The sequence below is a fragment of the Gossypium raimondii genome, chromosome 7 (genome assembly GCF_025698545.1).
Source record: "Gossypium raimondii isolate GPD5lz chromosome 7, ASM2569854v1, whole genome shotgun sequence".
NCBI lineage: Eukaryota > Viridiplantae > Streptophyta > Magnoliopsida > Malvales > Malvaceae > Gossypium > Gossypium raimondii.
The window spans coordinates 16,651,339-16,672,619 of NC_068571.1; the positions used below are offsets into that span (position 1 = coordinate 16,651,339).

The 21,281-nt window shown below is 32.7% G+C and overlaps 1 protein-coding gene, 1 long non-coding RNA gene and 1 pseudogene across 5 annotated transcripts; all 3 read right to left on the reverse strand.

The window, feature by feature from the left end:
* Window positions 1-494: 494 nt before the first annotated feature.
* LOC105800500 (uncharacterized) lies at window positions 495-4,791 on the reverse strand. Of its 4 annotated transcripts, none has more exons than XR_001135814.2 (7): window positions 4,287-4,791; window positions 3,687-3,766; window positions 3,128-3,183; window positions 1,991-2,052; window positions 1,561-1,825; window positions 1,289-1,424; window positions 495-754 (listed from the first exon to the last, which is right to left on the reverse strand). It is a non-coding gene; the product is annotated as an uncharacterized LOC105800500 (long non-coding RNA). The 4 variants fall into 4 exon arrangements; XR_008197962.1 differs by having other exon boundaries at window positions 1,522-1,825; XR_008197960.1 differs by having other exon boundaries at window positions 1,289-1,825.
* A 3,660-nt stretch (window positions 4,792-8,451) lies between these two features.
* LOC105800492 (probable inactive receptor kinase RLK902) lies at window positions 8,452-11,383 on the reverse strand. Its single transcript, XM_012631672.2, has 2 exons — window positions 9,973-11,383; window positions 8,452-9,322 (listed from the first exon to the last, which is right to left on the reverse strand). The coding sequence occupies exons 1-2, from the start codon at window positions 11,240-11,242 to the stop codon at window positions 8,700-8,702; spliced, it is 1,893 nt and encodes a 630-aa protein (XP_012487126.1). The 5' UTR covers window positions 11,243-11,383; the 3' UTR covers window positions 8,452-8,699.
* Window positions 11,384-16,235: 4,852 nt separating this feature from the next.
* On the reverse strand, window positions 16,236-20,920 carry LOC128042503 (uncharacterized; annotated as a pseudogene).
* Window positions 20,921-21,281: the final 361 nt, after the last annotated feature.

Sequence of the window (21,281 nt, forward strand, 5' to 3'; positions counted from 1 at the left end):
CAAACGCCGCTATAAATCATAAACTTTAGCGGCACTTTTTTACAAACGCCGCTATAGATCAAGACCTTTAGCGGCTTTTCTCACAAACGCCGCTATAGATCATAATCTTTAGCGACGCTTTTTTCAAAAACGCCGCTATAGCTCAAGACCTTTAGCGACGCTTTGATTACAAACGCCGCTAAAAATACCGTTCTTTGGCAGCATTTATGGAAAAACGCCACTAACTTTTAAAAAACATTTAAAAATATTAAATATTAAAATCAAACATTATTAATATAAAAAATTAATTAGTATTAAATATATACTTTTAGTCAAAAAGACTATATTTAATCATATAAATAAATTAATTTTTTAGTCAAAATATTGAAAAATATGTTAATAATTAAATAGAAAAATTACAAGTTCAAATAGTCCAACTAATTAATTGCAAAAAAAATAAAATGCACAACTTCAAAATGTACAATAATAAACTTGAAAATTTATAGACTAAAATAGAAATTCAAAAACCCTTTGAAATTATACTGAAATGGGTTTACTACATCCACTGTTTACTACATGAGTTTATTGATTCTATAAACTCAAATTAGACATTGTTGAGGAAATCTAACACATTCTGATAAAGTAACAGGCTAAAGGCTAATGGATACTTTACTTCTGAGTAGTGACTTAATTGATTTAATTCACTCACTGCCACTGAAGGTGGTCTCTCCTCTTCAACAGGTCTTTCATGCAAGAACCTACCTTTGAGTAATGACTGCAAAATTAAAATAAGAGTGCTACTAGTTTAGCATGGCAACATGTGAAAACAAAAGGATTTTCATAGAGCAAAACCATATATATATATATATTAACATCAATCATCAAAACATGTGATCACACAACAGTCCAGAAGTGATTTATAAAAGCTAATTCCATCACCGGCATACTTTTAATATTTTACTTTCAGGTACAAATTCAGTGCATGACTATCCACCAAAACACTATTAGAATAAGGGAAATTTAAAAAACACTATTAGAATACCTATTTTCTTATTCTGTCAGCTAATTTCACTTTGATTCAAAGACACTTAGTAGCAAATTTCACAAAATTTCTTAATTTCTCTCTAAAGCTTTCTATTCCTTTGATTCAAAGTAGCTTACCAGTTTTGGAGACTAAAACCCAACCTTCCTACTAATTACGACATAAAAGTGCAAAAAAGAAAAGCCCTTCAGTGCCAAAACACCATTACAATCAAGTTTCTCTATTAAGTTTTGCACTGTAAAAGCGAAGGATGGGTAAAGAACATACAGTTTTGGAGATTTTGGAGTAGTCACCGGTGAGGATATTGTGATCGGTAGACATTCAAGTATCAGCTATTATAACACAGTAATCAGTCCCAGCGATAGCAGCGCAATATCTGTAATTTAGGAAAGCAATAGCATATCTGCAATTTGATATTAAGTTGTTAACAAATAGGGTATCGTGTCTTATAGAATATAAAATCAAGTGGCAATTAAGTACAAAAAAATGGAACAAAGTACCTTACAACTAGGCTTGTAATGGTATGCAAATAAGCTTACCTATATGACTGTCAAACTACCAGGTTCTCTGTAGAATTAGTTGAACCAGCTGGTCTGGTTTGGTTTTATCATCCATTATAAAATGTTTTTCACCCAAGCATAAAAGATTTGAAAGTGGGAAGTCAACTACACACCGTGGAGAAAGAGACAGCTGAGCTTTATTTTGTCCAGAATGGTAATGTAAGGTACCCTCCTCCATTGATTCTGCCATTACTGCTCTTTTCTCCATTTCAGCAAGCGCAGCAATGGCCTTTTCATACTTTTCCTGCATTAACATAAATGTTGAAGCTAATAGCAGTGATGGGACCGGGAAAATTACATATAACATCTGCTTACTTTTCAGAAGAAAAAAAATTAAGTGCCTCAATAAAATATGTTTGAGGGGAAAATTTATAAACAAAAAAACAAGAAATTTGAACACGATGAGTACCTGAAGCACTTCAACAGAATATCTTTTGTTTCCTTTTGATCTTGCTCAAATTGCATTAGGATCTATGAAGTATTTAACAAACATCATTATCATAAAGACATACATATCGATAGAAGAAAATAATCTTCAACTGCTAAGAAAACTAGCATCTTTCAATTCATGATTCATGAAAACCAGAAACACGGGTTTTTTAGCAAGTTCTGGTAATGCATATTGACATTAAATTTCATGAAGAAGCCTAAGGTGCCAGGTAAAAACAAGCAAAATGAGTCGCATGATAGGAATTACATAGTTTTATAATTATATTTAAAAACAAGTCGGCAATTGACTGTAAATTTTGGCAAATTGAATAACATATTCCAGTTTAAATAACAGATAAGTTCCTCCTTGAAATGCAAAGATTAAATAGTCACTTATATCCAATTTATAAAATATTATGACATAGCAGAGGTAAAGAGCAACCTGTAACCAAGAAAATAAATTACATTTCCTCTACAGTCTATAGAGAACTGACAATCGAAGAACCAAAAGTAATACACATAATATAAATTATTAACCTAAGAACAGCTGATCTTTTCTCTTTTATTATAACATTGCTTTTTAATGAAGCACGAATGAAAGATCTTACAGTTGTTGACTGTGAAAAAAAAACTACGAAAGCTGTTCACATGCAGTCAACTAAGCAGTTGGTATGACAACATGCACAAAGTAGATCATAAACTCTAGCCCAAACGTAATCAATCTCTCCACAAAACTAATCCATTAGAGTGTAAAATTTCAAGATAAAATCATGTTTGAACTTTGACACCTAGTCCCATGTTCACTTATGGATAAAATATTGAAACTTTTTCCTAGGTAAAACTTGTCGACACATATGCTTGAAACATTTACAAAATTATTTTATTTTCCAGTTATTTCAGAAGACTACAGATCAATCTCATGATTTCAGCAATAATAATTGTAATCCACATCATACTATAACTTAAAACCCCAAAATCATAATTTCTTAATCCTAAATTCATCATAAACATCATCTTGGAAGATTACCCAAAAGTTTGTCTTACACTACTTAGGGGGAAAACGAACTAAGAAATCAATATTAAGTGTTGTGTGAAATTACATAATTCATTAGCATACCTTCCTACTGTTCACCTTTTTCCCCCATTAAGTTCTTCAGGTTTCCTTCGGTTTCTCTGCCAATTTGCAAATATAACTTTATCTCTTAAAGCAGATGGATCTACAGATGATTTTAAATGTACAAATATGATGTCTAAGAATTAAAAAGAACAAAAGCACATTAACAGATCAGTTGAGTCACACTTGCTGCAGTCAATGCCAAAACTAATAATTGAACACTTACACCAGTATATCAAAACTAATAATTTGCAGACCAATTTTTCATACACAGTAAATCACGTGATGCTAACCTACTCAATCTTACAAGCCTTTTATCCAACCATAAGGGGATTTACCCCATTAAGCCCCATCCAAGACTAAGTACAGTTAAATCCTTTGTTGCTCAGGCTCTTTTCTTTTACTTCATTTGTGAAGTCCCTCTGTTTGACATATACAATGGGCATGGCATTCCAACCAGACATACACCCGAGAAACATAGAACAATAACAGTTCTAGAAATTTTTAACTCTTAAAAATAATAAAATAAAATTGGTGATGGCAAGCAGTCATAGTGTCATACCGTGCACTTATTGATTTGTACATCTGCTGAGCTCCATAGAAATTACCCTCATTTATAGCTTTTTCTAATTTATCAATATTCTGCATTTCATATCAAAAGCAAAAACCAAAGCAATTAGAAATCATTCTTCACCAAAAAAATAAACTCATACTTCGATATAAAACTACAGTATTTATTGGTCTAATTAGAAACCATTCCTCAACATAAAAATAGAGTAAAATCATACTTAAATCTAAAGCTACACTCTTAATTGGTTTTCTTGAATTAAAGAAAAAAAGAGCTTGTTTTTCAAAGAACAGAACTTTCCACATGCAAATACTACAAACCCAAGATTAAAATAACAAAAAGGTTTAAAAGCTCCTCCTTTTGAATGAAACTTTCCATCCTTCCAACCTCCTACACTTCTATTTTCTTACCAACCAAACAAAAGCTTAGGGAACAAGGACATAAATGTAAAACATACAAAATTATCAATTTGTTTCTATTTTTTTTTCCAATTTTCCACGAAAAAAAAATGATGGGTTATTTCCAAAATTTTTTCTTTCACTGAAAATAATCTCAAAAAAAAATACTGAAAGCAATAGAAATAAAAAAGAACACCTTTTGAACAGGAGGAAGTGCGGCTCTTCTTAGTTTATCTCTTGACATTTTCCCTTGATATCCTCTTTCACTTCTTGTTCTTCAATGGAAAGAAAGTACTGATTTTTCTTCTTCTTATTCAGAAAGATCTGATTTCTTTTTCCTTCTATTGATTTCTTATTCAATGGGAAGTTTCAGTCGCTCTTTCACCTCCTCTTCCTCCGGTTTCTTGTCATCAAGGGTTTCCGTCTCCATAGAAATCACCAGTAAAATTAAAAGGAAACTGTATGTTTCCCTTGAAACCCTAAAATTAAAAGAAACCCTAACAAATCGAGAGAAAATGAGTAGCTATGGTGAGTGAATTCAGTGCAGTGAAATGAAAAGGAAAAAGAAGTGTGATTAGTGTAGGTGTATTTACTTGGTGTTGCTGAAAATGGGAAATTTTGGGGCAAATTTTGAGATTAAAAGGGAAAAAGAATTAAGTAGAAACTTTTATTTGGGAGATGAGAAAAAAGAGGGAGTAACGAGCGGGTAACCAAAAAACTGAGCGGGATAAAAAAACGCCGTTATTAATAATTTTATTTTAAACAAAACGACGCCGTTTTTTTGGAGTAAAATTATTCTTTGCGGCGTTTATTATAAAAACGCCGCTATTGCTAATTTTTTACGGTGTTTTTTTGAAAACGCCGCAAAAAATTATTTCATTTTAAACAAAATGACACAAAATTTTATTTTGTCTCCTAAAAATTATTAGTTAAGTAATTTTATAAAAAAAAATTTATTACTATTTTTATAAATTGATTTTTATAAAATAAAAAACCAAGTACTCTCAAAATAAATATTTTATATTCTAATAAGAAAACAAAATAATAAAATGACTATAATTAATTATTAAGTTAGAATTATTCAATGTAAGCAATTAATCTCTCACATATCAAATTTCTATTAAAGATTGAGACGTTAATCATGATTTTAAATTATTCTTTTCCAATCTAATCTCCATTTTATTAGAGATATTTTTTCTAACTAAAATATAATTACTATTATTTTGCTAGATATTCGATGTGGAATTATTTTAGTACTTGTATTTCATTTTTATTTGTTATAATTTGGTCCTATCCAAAATAGATAGTTATCTATCCATATACTATGTTACTTTTTTATTTATTTATCAATTTTTTAAATCTAATATTTAAATATATCAAATGGTTTAGATTAAATATTTTTAAATATAAATGCATTAATTATTGATTGTATAAAATTTCATCATTTAACAAATCTCAAGTAAACCTTAAATCCTAAATCATTTAATATATATAAAGTTTATCGATTATCTCTTAAATAATTTAAACTATCATCGTAATTTTAATATATTAAAATTAATATTATCTCTTTCACAATTATATAATTAATTATTTAATATATGAATTAAAAATACTAATTAATCTAAACCCTAAACCCTATCCCTAAACCATAAATCATAAAACATAACCCTAAAACCCTAAACTCCTAACCCTAAAATTTAAATCCCAACCCTTAAACAATAAACCATAAACCATAATACTATCTCTTTTACGATTATATAAATTGAAAAACAATTAGTCATGTACCAAGAGCACTATAATCATTATTTTAATATATTAAATTATTTAATATATAATTTATTTAAACTATAATAATAATTTTAATATATCAATTTAATATTATCTCTTTTACAGTTATATAATAAATTATTTAATATATAAATTAAAAACTAATTAATCTAAACCCTAAATCCTAAACCCCTGACTCTTAACCCTCAACCCCTAACCCCTAACTCCTAAACCTTAAACCCCAACCCTTAATCTATAACCTTAAACCATAAACCGTAACCCCTAAACCCTAAACCATAAACCATAAACCCTAAACCCTAAACCTTAAACCATAACCCCTAAACCCATAATCCATAAACCTTAAACTCTATACCATATACCCTAAACCAAAAACCTTAAACTATAGAGATAATTATTTCAATATTTTAAAATTAATATTCTCTTATACTATTATATAAGAAATTATTTAATATGTAAATTAAAAACACTCAAGTAATATTGTACAAACTTTAAAATTATTTTAAATAATAGTATTTTAATATTTCCATTTTTAACAAATATTTTTCTATGTTTTTATTTAAAATTATTTCTACGTGTCATTGTTTCAAATTTATCTATTTTAACAAATATTCAATTAAAATAAATTGAATTTTAATTAATAAAATAAACAAATTAAATAGTAATTAGACATATAAAATGTTTTTGCGGCGCTTTTACAAAACGCTAAAGTTTCGAAACATTAGCGGCGCTTTTCCAAAAACGCCGCTAAAGCCCTGAGTATTAGCGGCGCTTCTCCAAAAACGCCGCTAAAGTCCCTGAGCATTAGCGGCGCTTCTCCAAAAACGCCGCTAAAGCCCTAAGCATTAGCGGCGCTTCTACAAAAATGCCGCTAAAGCCCTGAAAGGTAAGAAAACGATGCCGTTGGGTTTAGGTTTTTTACGGTGTTTTTTGTAAAAACGCCGCTAATACTCATTATTAGCGGCGTTTTCCTTAAAGCGCCGCTAATGCTCGATTTTTAGCGGCATTTTTTATGCAAACGCCACTAAAAATGCCGCTAAAAACCTGTTTTGGTGTAGTGCATGATCTTATGTTCTTTCATAAAGCTTTAGAAATGTAGTATCATTGATTAATATTATTTAGGCTAACAGTTGTAAAGCCATCTGGATGGAGAGCAAAATGTCCTAGTAGTTGAGTTATATCAAAACGCCATTCGGATGGCGAATATTAGTCATTCGGATGGAGAGCAAACTTTCCTAGTACTTGAGTTATACTAAAACGTCGTTCAGATGATGGATGTTATCCATTCAGATGGACAGCAAGCTGTCCTAAAAGTTGAACTTGACTAAAACACCATCTGGATAGCATCACGGCTGTTTTGAGTTATACAAGAATGCGTTGATTGCATTTTGAGTTGCCGAAAGTCCATTTTATATAAAATTATTTGGTGGCATGTTACAAGTGTTTAGATTACCTTTAGCATGCTATTAGATGTTCAATTTGAAAAACTGATTTAGGATTTGTAACTTGGTCCCGTTTTTTACTGTCTTTGACCTCGGACTTTTGTAAGAGGACCCACTAGAGTTAATATTATGTATTTAACATAATATTTACTCGTTAAATTGAACACTACACTAATTAGTTTAACTTTGGTGTTACATTTCTATTTTGTTTGAGTTGCTTTAGCAATGGATGTAGCATCGTACATTTGAATCCACATCCAAATTAAATATGGGATGTTACAATGTGAGATTCTGTATAATAATTTTTAAAAGCAATTAAATTTTTAAATATGTGATGACATTAGTAGAGAATAGATTTCCCAATAAAATCGTTTGTGTCTATCCATCTTCCATCTATGAATGTTAAAGGGTATTAAAAGGAAGAAAATAAAAGCAAATGTAAATGCTAAAACTGAAAAAGAAAAGTCTCTTGGTCTTTTATTCCATATTATTTTCTCAAAAATTATCTAAAACTCCAATTGCAAGATTTTAACAAACTAATAAATAAATTCATATAATAAACTATTTTTCTAGGAAATTTGAAATATATATAACTATATTTTAGTTATAATATGTAAGAATCTAAATTATCTTATTCTCTTCACTTTTACTTTTACTAATACCAAGCCATTGGCATTGGCTTCGAGACTTTTTTCCTCATTTTTTGGGTAAAAATAAAAGGAAAATTCCTTGGAAAATTAAGATTTAGGAAAATGAATTTAAAAATTAGATTTAAATTTTATTTATTATATAAATTGTAAGAATAAAATGCTTATGTTATCCATAGATTAGTTGAAATTTAATATAATGTACATTAAAAACATAAAACCATTATTTGTCAAATTCAAAATAATTTTAAGATTTTAAATTTATTAACAAATTCATGTATTTGAAAAATCATCTTGAATTTGATGTATCTAAATAGCTTACTACTTAATTTACACTATTTTTGAAATCCAAATTCAAATTTTAAAATCATAATCCCTAAATACTCATTATTCAATCTTCACAGAAAAACTCAATTAAATTTAATAACATATGAATTCCTTACCAATTAGAATAATGGAAATTACAGGAAATAAGGAAAAAAATGTAGCAATGAATGATGGGTAATATATTGAAGGAAAAATGAGAAGTACGTATACCTGTTTCTTATTTACATGTATGTGCATGTGTGCGTGTGCGTGTGCGTGTGTGTGTGCCCAGGAATAAACAAACAATGACAATTTTTTTTTTGAAAGAAACAAACAATGATGATTAAATGCATGGGAAAGATGGAAAAATAAGAATTCAAAGACTGCCGATATTTTTAGCCCTTTAGTGAAGATGGCCATCTGCATCAACTAAGTATGCTCGGAAGAGCCATTCTCTGCTTCATGGATTTGATGAATCTCCTTTTCTGTAGTAGGCCCATGGAGCTCCTCTATTCGAGTCGTCATCTCAGACAACGAAGGGCGTTTATCGGGATATTGAGCTGTGCAATCTATGGCAAGCTGTAGTAGCTTGACCATATCCTCCTCGACGTTCTGGTGTCTCAGAAGTTCATGGTCAAAGACCTCGGTAGTCCACTCCTCTGGAACTACGGATTGGACCCATCTTGAGAGGTCTACTCCATCCTCATTCAATAAGGCATGTCTGGGTGCCTTACCAGTAAGAAGTTCTAGAAGCAGGATGCCAAAGCTGTAGACATCAGCTTTTTGGGAAACTCTACGGACATCCGTTACCTCTGGAGCACGGTAGCCATTAACACGGTCAGGAGCCGATGTGGGGCCAGCAAGCTGTGCAAGACCAAAATCAGATATGCGAGCTTCATAGGACGTGGTGAGTAGGATATTTGATGATTTGATATTTCCATGGGAGATTTCGGGTCCCTTTGAATGGAGGTATGCGATGCCTCTGGCAGCTCCAAGGGCAATGCCACACCTTGTTTCCCAATTCAATGGAATCCTACCAGCTCCTCTGTTACCTGATCAATAATGATAAATAACGAAACAATAATAATATACTTATTTGTGAATCCGAATATGTCAGAAATGAAATGCACAAATCCATTCCATGATTCTGTAAATAAGAGTTTCAGTATAAGCTCAGTAAAGCAACATGCCTAAAATTTATTCAGCTGGCTTATATAAAATAATAGCCGAATGTCAGAAATTGAAACTCTGTGATTTCTTTCCCAGCTGCTAAATGCATAGCAAATGATGATAAACAGAAACCTACACATACCAGAATACTTATCAGATTCAGAAATGCTAAAGGCCAAGTCATTTATATAACAAACATATTACAAGGAAATTGAGCAATTATAGACTTTATTTTCAAAGATTCAAACTCCTTTATTTTAGAACTTATCGACTGTCCAAATCTAAAATTACTCATCAGACAAGACAGAGACAAGAAAGCAATTGATGAATCCAAAAGAAGATCTGCATCATGATAAAGAAACGGATAACGTTGGACCACGCCAGTTGAAATTTACAACCAAAAGGATTGCTAAATAGAGGCATACTAAGATTCCAGCAATCAAAAGATGAAAGGAAGAAATAACAACACAAGAAGCAAAAAACATAATGTACACAGAAGAAAGCCTAGTTAGAAAGAACTAACATAACTCACCATGCAAAAGTGCAGACAAGCTTCCCATTGGCATGTAATCATAAACTAGAAGTTTCTCATTCCTACTAAAGTAGTAGGCCCTGACTGGTACCAAGTTCGGGTGATCCATGGCTCCAACGACCTCCATCTTCTCCTTGAATTCCTTCTCTGACACCGTCACATCCTTCAACCTCTTCACTGCAACAACCATCCCCAACTCCAAGGTGGCCTTGTAGGCCGTCCCAAATGTTCCCTTCCCTAATACCTCAGCAGAGGCTCTCAATAAATCCTCTAGATAAAATACCCTCGATCTGTTCCCAAAAAAGACCAACTTCTTACTCCCACTACTCTTAGCAATAGCATCCTTTTTTACTACCCCAGATAAACGATTACTTGTATTATCACTCTCCCCAGCTGCCTTATCAGCCGCTGGGATTTCAACCTCAGCCTGTTTTGGAGGTGCAATATCCCTTGTCTCCATTTTCTTACTACCCTTCCTTTTACATAAAAATACTAAGATAATCAAAATCAGTAAAACAGCGGTCACACAACCAACAACAATACCAGCAATGACTCCACTTGACCATTTATCGCCACTACTACTGCTACTATTTTCAGTTCCATTACACGAAACCAAAGGCTTGCCACATAAAGAGTTCCCTTCAAAAGCAGTCTTTGGCTTCCCTGATAGCCCTTTTGGGATTGAACCATTTAACTGATTAAAAGAAACATTGAATTGCACAAGTGCAGGCAAGTCAATATCTGGTATTGACCCAGATAAGTGATTGTTCTCCAAATACAAAGTACCCAACCTAGTCAAATTGTTAATACTCTCAGGGATTGTACCTGTGAAATTATTGTTTGCAAGATTAAGTCTAATAAGTTTTTGTAAAGTGAACAAGAAGGCAGGAATTTCACCAGAAAATCGATTTCCTTGTAAGTATAGTTTCCGAAGGGAAGTAAGCTTGGCAAAGTCATAGGGGATTGACCCAGAGAGAGCATTGAAACGAAGTGAAAGGGTATGGAGTTGAGCTAAGTTGCCAATGGCAATAGGAAGCGGACCTGACAGCCCCACTCCAGGGAGTCTTAACTCCACTACTCTGTTCTGCACACAACGTACACCAGTCCAATTACATGGGCTCCTTGACAGATTCCATAAAAGTGTGCGTCCACCGGAAGCTGCTCGAAGACCCACCAAGGCTGCCCTGTCGGAAGCTAGATCCGAGTTCATGCTAACAAACAATGTTGTCCAGAACAAGCACAAACAGAATATGCTGGAATTTAGCTTCATAGTTTTTCTTGCTCAGAAAAAATGAAAAAGCTTTAATTTCCACTTGTGGAAAAGTATTTTCCAGAGGTTAAGATATTGGAATCAGGATGCAATTCATGTTTGGTTGTGTGAGAATTTTTGTAGTGTCCAACGTTTGTTATTTTGTAAATGTGAAACGCTGAAACTTAGTTTTATTTTTATTTTTTCCTCGTGGTTTTTATGATAATGAAAACTTAATGCAGGAATTTGGTTTGATTTGATTGAAAACGAAATTTCTTAAGGAGCTTAATCTTGCTGTTGTACTTCTTGATAAATTTAACTACTAGAAGGAAAGTAGAAAGGAAGTAACCGGATTTGAGTTGATTTTTTTTTTTTTACTTTTTTAAGGGTAAATTAAGAAAATAGTTATTTTTGTTTGCCCCAGGTTGCATTTTAGTCACTTATGTTTCAAATGTTACGTTTTAGTCACTTAAGTTATCATGTTGTAACATTTTAGTCATTGAGCCGTTAATTGCCATTAACCGTGTAATAGTAAGCTGACGTGGCATATTAAATCATCATTTCAAACAAAAATTTTAGGTTAAATTATACAATTGGTTCCTATATTTTTTCATTTTGAGCAATTTAATTCTTTTCTTTTATGTTCTTTTAAGTTTTTTTTTCATTCTCTTATGCTTCTCCCTTTGTTTTCCTCCCTTCTCCATTTCTTTTAACGCAATTTTTTCTATATTTTCCATTTGTTAAAACTAGTCCTTATATTTGGCTTTAACAAATAAATAAATAAAAAGAAAAAATAAATTGTTCAAAAAAATAAAAGTATAAGGACTAATTTTAACAAATAGAAAACATAGAAAAACTATGTTAAAAAAATGGAGAAGGGAGGAGAGAAGCATAAGAGAATGAAAAATAAATAAAAACAGAAGAAAGTTAAAAACATAAAAAAATTGCTCAAAACGAAAAAATATAGGGAATAATTGTATAATTTGTTGGGACCGCCGGTACGCCCCATGGCACAGCAGAAAAATATAGTCCGACGATCCTCATCCATGGATCCATGTACAAGGAATGAAATAGGTTGACATAAGGTTGTTCCAAGCCACAACGAAAACGTCCCGGCCTCTACGTAGTCTACCCAATATTAAAACGAACGGCAAAAAAAAAAACTCTTTTGGAACTTTTCTAGAGAAAATCTCCCAAAACGACTGCTAGACCTTTTTCTTAATTTTTCTTTTAAAACACACTTAACTCTAATTCAAAATTTTGGTATCCATATATTGAAAATAAAATCATCTTGTAGGGAACATATGGAAAGTATTAAAAACGTTATATTCTTTCCAAAAAGAATTATAACTTCCATGTTTCAATGCTTGACCGAATCATAATTATAACAATTTATAAAAATAATTTCGTAAACTATATCTTGTTAAATTTTATATGAATCAAATTCATATATTAATTTTAATTATGTTCTCTATTTTTGTACAAAAACTTGTACATTTAATTCATTTAATATTTAATTGTTAAATTATATTAATTCAATAATTAATTTAATTCATGTGATAGCTAAACATAATACCAACTGTGTTTGAATTTTGTTCGTTTTAACCATAGAGTGTGACCCTGTAGGTTCTTGTAACATTAGTAGTAATACAAGAACATTTCTAATAATACAAGCAATGAGTGGCATCTAGCAATGCATCATTGCTACCTAAGTTACAAGAAGTCGTAATTCGATATAACCTTTCTATGATAAATCTTTCATGTATTACATCATTTTATCATTTATATCTAGATCAGACACAAGTCATAGAACAGTCACACTTGCATAATCTAATCTCATGTTTCTTGATATCTCGAGTAGACTACAATAAACACATAAGTATGATATCTCATATCAACTTATTCGAGCATTACCATGCATTTTTAATCTCACTCAATCAAGTGACCTAAGATATTGCTCCCATTATGTAGGAGGGACAAATCTTATATTGATCAACCATATCCCGCTATATAGATTATGGCATATTCAACATTAGTCTTTTCAGTACAACCTATTACGGAAGACGTTTGACTGTATCAAAATATACGACTCACAATGTTGGGATAATGATGATTTTAAGTCTAAGAATCGTATATATAGTAATCACTATGAGTAATGTTGTGACTATTACATAATAATCCAGAAACATATTCATAGTGAGTCAGTCAAATATGTTGTTCTCTAGCACATACTCATGTATTGATTTTGACATCCCTATGTCAATGACAACACTATGTCATCAATTAACTACACATTAGTCTTAATGCATTATTGTTGTCCAAGTCCACAATAATACTTGACTAAGAACCTTTTAAGAATAATCATATTTTCTTAAGATTTTATTACAATTCAGTTTATTTATATACATAGAAAAATAAATTAAAATAATAATGATAATGCCTTATATTAATAAATAAGGTAAAACAAGTATGTAATTACAATCATCTCATGATTGGTCTTTGGGCATACTATAATATAATTTAACCTAAAATTTTCGTTTAAAATGATGATTTAACGTGTTACATCGGCTTACATTACATCGTTAACGATAAATAACGACTTAATGAATAAAACGTAACATTTCAAACATAAATTATTAAAATATAACTGAAGCAAATAAGCATAACTATTTTTGTAATTTACCTTTTTCTAATTGCTAATTTCAATTTTTGTTAACTTTTTCATTAACTTTTAAACCTCTACTTTTAAATTTTAAAATTTTAAAATCTTTTGTTAGATCTCCTTCGACTTTTATTTATTTATTCTTATTTAAATTTAACAAAAAATCTTACAGTGCTAACTTTTCTTTCTAGTAGTTTAAAATATCAATTTTCAAACAGAAGGAAATTCATCAAATTTATTTATTCAATTTTCTTTACCCAAAAAATATTTTCTCCATTACAAAATTGAAGAGTAAAAGATGGTAAAAGAAAGCATGAGAGTCAACAGATGGATTCGTCTTTAGAATTGAAAAGAAAATGACAAAAAAAATCCAGGTCTGACCCCACCCCAACACCTAGAAGTTGTTAGAGTTTGATGAATTCTCACAGGTCCAAAATGCTTAAATGGTGAAAATCCAAGTAAGAAGGCACCTATTGCGAGTTGCGGAATTAAGATGTTAATTTTAGAAGCATCAACTTAAAATTAGACGTAATATGTAAATTCTTTTTCCTATAACATATATTATGTATGTTAATTATATTACAAATAATTAGATAAAAAAATTTCTACATTATATTTTCAAATATACAAGGACTTGATTCAACAATAAGAAAAACATAAAAAAAATAAATGAAACTATCATTGTTGAAGTTTGAATCGAGTTAAACAGGAAAGAGTCAAGTCAAAACAATAAACAATCGATTCAAAAAGCAGAGAATCAATTTAAAATAACAAACAATCGATTCAAAACAGCAATGAAACTAAGATTGAGAAGCATACACACATGTTGCAACATACATGCAAACTGCATGCACTCAACAAAAATCATTTGAGTAGCATGGTTGGCCATTTTTCAACAATCACATTTCGCAACCAATCAAGACAAATAGCAGTTTAAGTGGTTGATACGAACTCGTTTCGTGATTGATTCGAGTCGTTAGTGATGCCCATCGTGAATTGAGTAGAATAGAATCGTTTCGGTTTAAAAGTAACAAAATAGAGTTAATGGCTTCAAACAAAGGTAATGAATAAAATAGATAGGAAACAATAACAAATTAAATGGCTAAGACCAAAAAAATGAACCAACAATAACGAATTGTTGACCCGAATCTCAAAATGGTCTTTAGGTGTTTTTCGGTTAAAGGAAACAGTAAGGAACCTTGACCCACTATCAACTATGATAGGAACCAAAGGTATATTGAACGCCACACCAAAGGTGATAAGTTCAGCAACAAATAAAAGATGGACGCCACAAGCTTTGCTTGATAAGTCAAATCAATTCTGTAAGAACAAAGAGAATTGGATAGCTCACAATTCAAATATTTCATCTATATTCAGCAAAAAGTTCTCCTCTCTATGGCTGATTACATCTATTTATAATGCTAAAACAAGGTAACCAAATGGTCAAAAACATCCACTTAATGTGCCATAAAAACTGATGTCTTTTCTTATTCTTTGAACCAAATAACTCTTTCCATAAAATCACTTTAATTCAGCTGATTTGAATGTCTTTAATGGCTTAGAAAATGACTCTTGAGTTGTCCTTGGCTAGTTGAATAGACACCATCTCTTAACCAGCTCCTTAATGACATTCAAAGGCTTGATTAATTTCTCTTGAAAGCTCCAAAAGCAATTGGAAGTGGAAGAGTTGTTGCTGAATTTTAAAGGGCATAAAATGCTCTTTAAAAACTACTTTAATGATTTTTAAGCTCCCTTTATAACAGCCCCTTTAATTGTAACTCAAAAGAACTTGAATAGCCACTTAATTAAATGTATAATGACCTTGAATTGTAACCACTATAAGCTAAAAGTCACCTGCAATAAACACATTAAAATGAGTTTATTAAACAAATGAAAACACTTATTAATCATAACAAACATTAAACTTACTTAAATAAATGAACTAAAACATATATGCAATAATTATTCCAAGAACTAGTTAAATTAAAGAAGCATAATTTAAAGAACTTAATTTATGCATCAATAAATAATCCTAGGAACTAGATCAATTAAGAAGCATATTTATTTAATAAATTTCAATAACTAACTCATTTATTAAAACTTAAGATAAGTTAAATTAATTTATCACTACTCATTTATTAAACTAAAACAAGTTAATTAAAAGAAACAAATTCACTTGCAATAAATTGCAAGTAACGCTTTTGAACAGATGCGAAGCACGACTATCGAATTCGCCACTTGCTCTTCCTAAGCTCGTTCCAAATAGCTTGCTATTGCATTTCAAATCTCTTAGCTCGTGATCGAGTTATTGGTCCTCGTGGCGACTCAATGGATTCGATAGTAATTTCTGGGCTAAGGTTGCATCATTCCCCCTCTTGAGGCGATTTGCTCCCAAATCGTCACCTACATCAAAAGGGATAAATCAGCAACATTAAAAGTAGCACTAACCCCATACTCACTAGGTAAATCTAACTTATCAGCGTTATCATTAATCCTTTCCAAGACTTGAAAAGGTCCATCTCCTCGTGGTAAAAGCTTGGAACGTCTTTGAACGGGAAATCTCTCCTTGCGCATGTGAATCCAAACCCAATCACCAGGTTCAAATATTACTCGTTTACGGCCCTTGTTAACTTGATGAGCATATTGCTCCGTTCTTCGTTCAATATTATCCCTAACTCGCTGATGTAATTGTTTCACAAAATCTGCCTTTTTCTTTTCATCTACATGCACCAATTTATCAGAAGGTAAAGGCAATAAATCCAATGGAGTTAAGGGATTAAATCCATACACTACCTCAAATGGTGAAAACTTGGTAGCTGAATGTACCGATCGATTGTATGCAAATTCAATGTGAGGTAGACACTCCTCCCAAGTCTTTAAATTCTTACGTATAATGGCCCATAGTAGTGTTGACAGAACTCTACTAACAACCTCCGTTTGGCCATCAGTTTGGGGATGACTTGTTGTGGAAAATAATAGCTTAGTTCCAATCTTTCCCCATAAAGTCCTCCAAAAGTGGCTGAGAAATTTAGTGTCTCGATCCGAAACAATGGTTCTTGGAATGCCATGCAATCGTACAATCTCCCTAAAAAATAGATTGGCAACATTTAAAGCATCGTCAGTTTTGTTACATGCTATGAAATGAGCCATTTTTGAAAACCGATCAACTACAACAAACACAGAATCTTTGCCATTCTTTGTTCTAGGAAGACCCAAAACAAAGTCCATAGAAATATCCATCCATGGCATTTCTGGGATCGGTAATGGAGTATAGAGTCCATGTGGCTGGACCCTTGATTTCGCCTTCTTGCAAACAATACAACGATTGCACACTTTAGCCACATCTCGTTCATCTTTGGCCAATAAAAGTGTTCTTGAAGAATGGTCAAAGTTTTGGCAATACCAAAATGTCCCATTAAACCCCCACTATGTGCTTCATGAACCAGCAAATTTCTAGTTGATCCTTGGGGTATGCACAACTTATTTTCTCGAAATAGGAACCCATCTTGTTGGTAGTACCTGTCATACGCACCTTGCACACATAACTTGTAAACTTCTCCAAAATCAGAATCATCAGCATATAATTCCTTTAAATAAGCAAAACCGAGTAACTTGACATCCAAATAATTTAGAAGAGCATACCTTCGTGATAAAGCATTTGCATCGATATTTTCCTTACCTTGCTTATCCTTAATCACATATGGAAAGGATTCTAAGAATTCTACCCATTTTGCATGTCGTTTGTTAAGCTTAGTTTGCCCTCTCAAATGCTTCAAAGCCTCATGGTCCGTGTGTATAATGAACTCTTTTAGGCCAAAGGTAATGCTGCCATGTTTCTAATGCACGTATCAATGCGTACATTTCTTTGTCATAGGTGGGATAATTGAGTGTAGCTCCATTAAGTTTCTCACTAAAATAAGCCACCGGTCGCCCATCTTGCGTTAAAATCGCACCTATTCCTATTCCAGAAGCATCACATTCCACCTTGAAAATTTTGTTAAAATCTGGCAAACATAAAAGTGGAGCATTAGTCAAACAATCTTTGATTTTAACAAAAGCAGATTCTTGTTCATCAGACCAAATAAAAGGTGAATTTTTTTGATAATACCGGTTAATGGGGCAGCAAGAGTGCTAAAATTTGGTACAAACCTCCTATAGAAGCTTGCAAGGCCATGAAAGCTTCTAACTTGGCTGATGTTATTCGGTCGTGGCCATTCTTGTATTGCTTTAATCTTCTCTTGGTCCACCTCTAGTCCATTCGCACTTACAACAAAACCTAGAAAAACAACATTTTCAGTACAAAAGTTACATTTCTTAAGGTTTGCATACAATACTTCATGTCGTAAAACCTTCAAAATAGCATGCAAATGTTCAAGATGTTCAGTTAATGATTTGCTGTAAATTAAAATATCGTCAAAATAAACTACGCAAAAACGACCAATGAAAGACCTCAAAACGTGGTTCATCAACCTCATGAAAGTACTCGGTGCATTGGTGAGGCCAAAAGGCATCACTAACCACTCATACAAACCGTATTTAGTCTTAAATACAGTCTTCCACTCGTCCCCCTCCCGCATACGAATTTGATGATAGCCACTTTTTAAATCAATCTTAGAGAACAATTTTGCACCACTAAGCTCGTCTAACATATCATCAAGTCTAGGAATGGGATGACGGTATTTGACGGTAATTTTGTTGATAGCTCGGCAATCTACGCACATCCTCCATGAACTATCTTTTTTAGGCACCAACAGAACGGGAACCGCACATGGACTTAAACTCTCCCGTATATAGCCTTTTTCCATTAATTCCGCTACTTGTCGTTGCAACTCTTTAGTTTCCTCCGGGTTGCTTTGATAAGCTGGCCGATTTGGAATTGTAGCTCCGGGAATAAAGTCTATTTGATGTTCAATACCTCGAAAAGGAGGCAATCCACTTGGCACATCTTCCGGGAAAACGTCTTTGAATTCCTGAATCAATGAAACAATAGACAAAGGTAAAGAATTGTCAAGTTCGTTAGCATCGAATAAGCATTCCTTGTACATAAGCACAAGTACGGGTTGATGCAACAACAATGATTTTCTTATCTCCTTTTCTCTCGCAAATACGCTCATTTTACCACTCTCAATTTCTTTTTGACTTTCTTGTTCCTCTCGTACTTTTACCTCCACTCCTTTAATTTTTTCTTTCTTTTTTTCATTTTTCTTGTCTCTATCTTTTTCAATCTTTTCTTTCAACTTCAATTGATCTTGGTACACTTGCTTTGGAGTCAATGGCGCTAAAGTTACATTCTTGCCTCGATGCTTGAATGTATAGTGATTTGTATAACCATCATAGATCACGTGCCTATCAAACTGCCATGGACGTCCCAAAAGTAGATGTCCTGCATGCATAAGAACTACATCGCACACCACTTCATCTTGGTACTTTCCAATAGAAAATGCCACCACAGCTTGTTTTGTTACTTTCAGCTCACCTCCATCATTTAGCCATTGCAACTTGTATGGAGTTGGATGTTTAGTTGTAGCCAAACCTAGCTTTTCCACCAACATAATACTAGCTACGTTAGTACAACTACCACCATCAATGATCATACTACATACCTTGCCTTGAATGTGGCATCGAGTGTGAAAAATATTCTCCCTTTGTTGATCAGTTTCAACACTTTGAATGCTGAGGCTACGCTTCACCACAAGAATTTCTCCTTCAACGGGTAACTCTAAATCTTCATCATCGGATGGCATTTCAGGTTCATTTTCATCCTCTTCCTCTGACTCAACTTCTCCATCAGCTCTTATCACCATAATTCGTCGATTGGGACATTGACTAGCTATGTGCCCTCGGCCTTGACACTTGAAACATCTTATGTCTCTCGTGCAATTTGGCGCTTGCTCGTTTTTATTTCAACTTGTCTCTCCAATGGGCTGATTTAATTTAACTGCTACAGTTGGTTCCTTTGTTCTAACTGGGGGTTTGTTGACTCCTTGATTCCATTTGTTGGTTGAAGAATTGGCATAGGGTCTACTAACTCCTTTTCGCTTAAGTTACTTTTCAACCTTAATCGCCATGTGAACCATGTCCATCACTTCAACATAGTGTTGTAGTTCAACTATGTTGGCAATGTCACAATTTAAACCCGCAAGGAACCTAGCCATGGTTGCTTCTCGATCCTCCTCGATATCAGCTCGAATCATCGCTATCTCCATCTCCTTATAATAATCTTCAACACTTCTATTTCCTTGAGTAAGGTTTTGAAGTCGTTGATAAAGATCTCGATGGTAGTATGATGGAATAAATCTTTTCCGCATGACTGATTTCATTTCTCCCCAAGTAGAGATGGGTCATTCACCATTTCGTCGTCGACTTGTTACAAGTTGGTCCCACCACACTATGGCATAATCAGAAAACTCAATTGCTGCGAGTTTCACCTTTTTACTCTCCGCATAGAACATCTTCATAAAAATACAAAGTATAATTTCATATTAATTATTATCAATATTTTATTAAATTTAAATTAATTTTGATTAGTAGTATGCAAATTATATAAGTGGACTACTTATCATGTGAGAAAATCAAACATCAAATATAAAATCATTAATTCTTTTTTAAAAAGAATATTTAAAAAAAAAGTGTAATTTTTCTTTCAAAATTCAATACTATTTTATATGAAGCTAAATTGATGGTATGTAAGCACCATTAATTATATCAAAAACAAGCTCAATCTTCTTTTCCCACTCCAAATAAGCTCCAGGGTCATTCTTTCCTTGGAATGGTGGAATTGTCATCTTGATATTCTTAAGATTGGCATCGGGTCGATCACGATCTCTAGGACCTCGTTGTCGTTGACGGCCTCGACGTCGTACACTTCGGGCAGATGAATGATCACTTTCTTGTTCACTTGCTTCATAAGGATTTTGGATTGGACGTTCTCGCTCTCGTGTTGCACCTTCCAGAGTCATCTCACGTGGTTCTCGTGTCTCGACTCGATATAATCGATCTTCAATCGGTTCAAGTTTTCTATCAAATAGTTGCTCCATCTCTCGCATAATTGCTTGAAGGGTAAGATCTGGCACTCCTCTTCCAACATTTCTTACGGGACGTAACCCTCCTTCCACATTTTGTTTCTTTCCGGACTTCGTGACTTTTTTTTAAAAATAAACTCACAACAAAGAATCTCACTATCCGCTCACAAAGAAATCTCACTCACTTGGCTTTTATACTCTCGAATAAACTCACCACTCTCTTGCCTCTTTCCACTCACTCCTCCTCTCTAAGTTCTTAGGAATTATTTAAACTTAAAAAGTAATTGTTGTGGGTCGGCTTACAAACTTGATGTTTGGGCTTGGTAAGATTATTGTAGGACAAAGGAAAGTAAGCTTGAAACAAAGAAATGAAAAG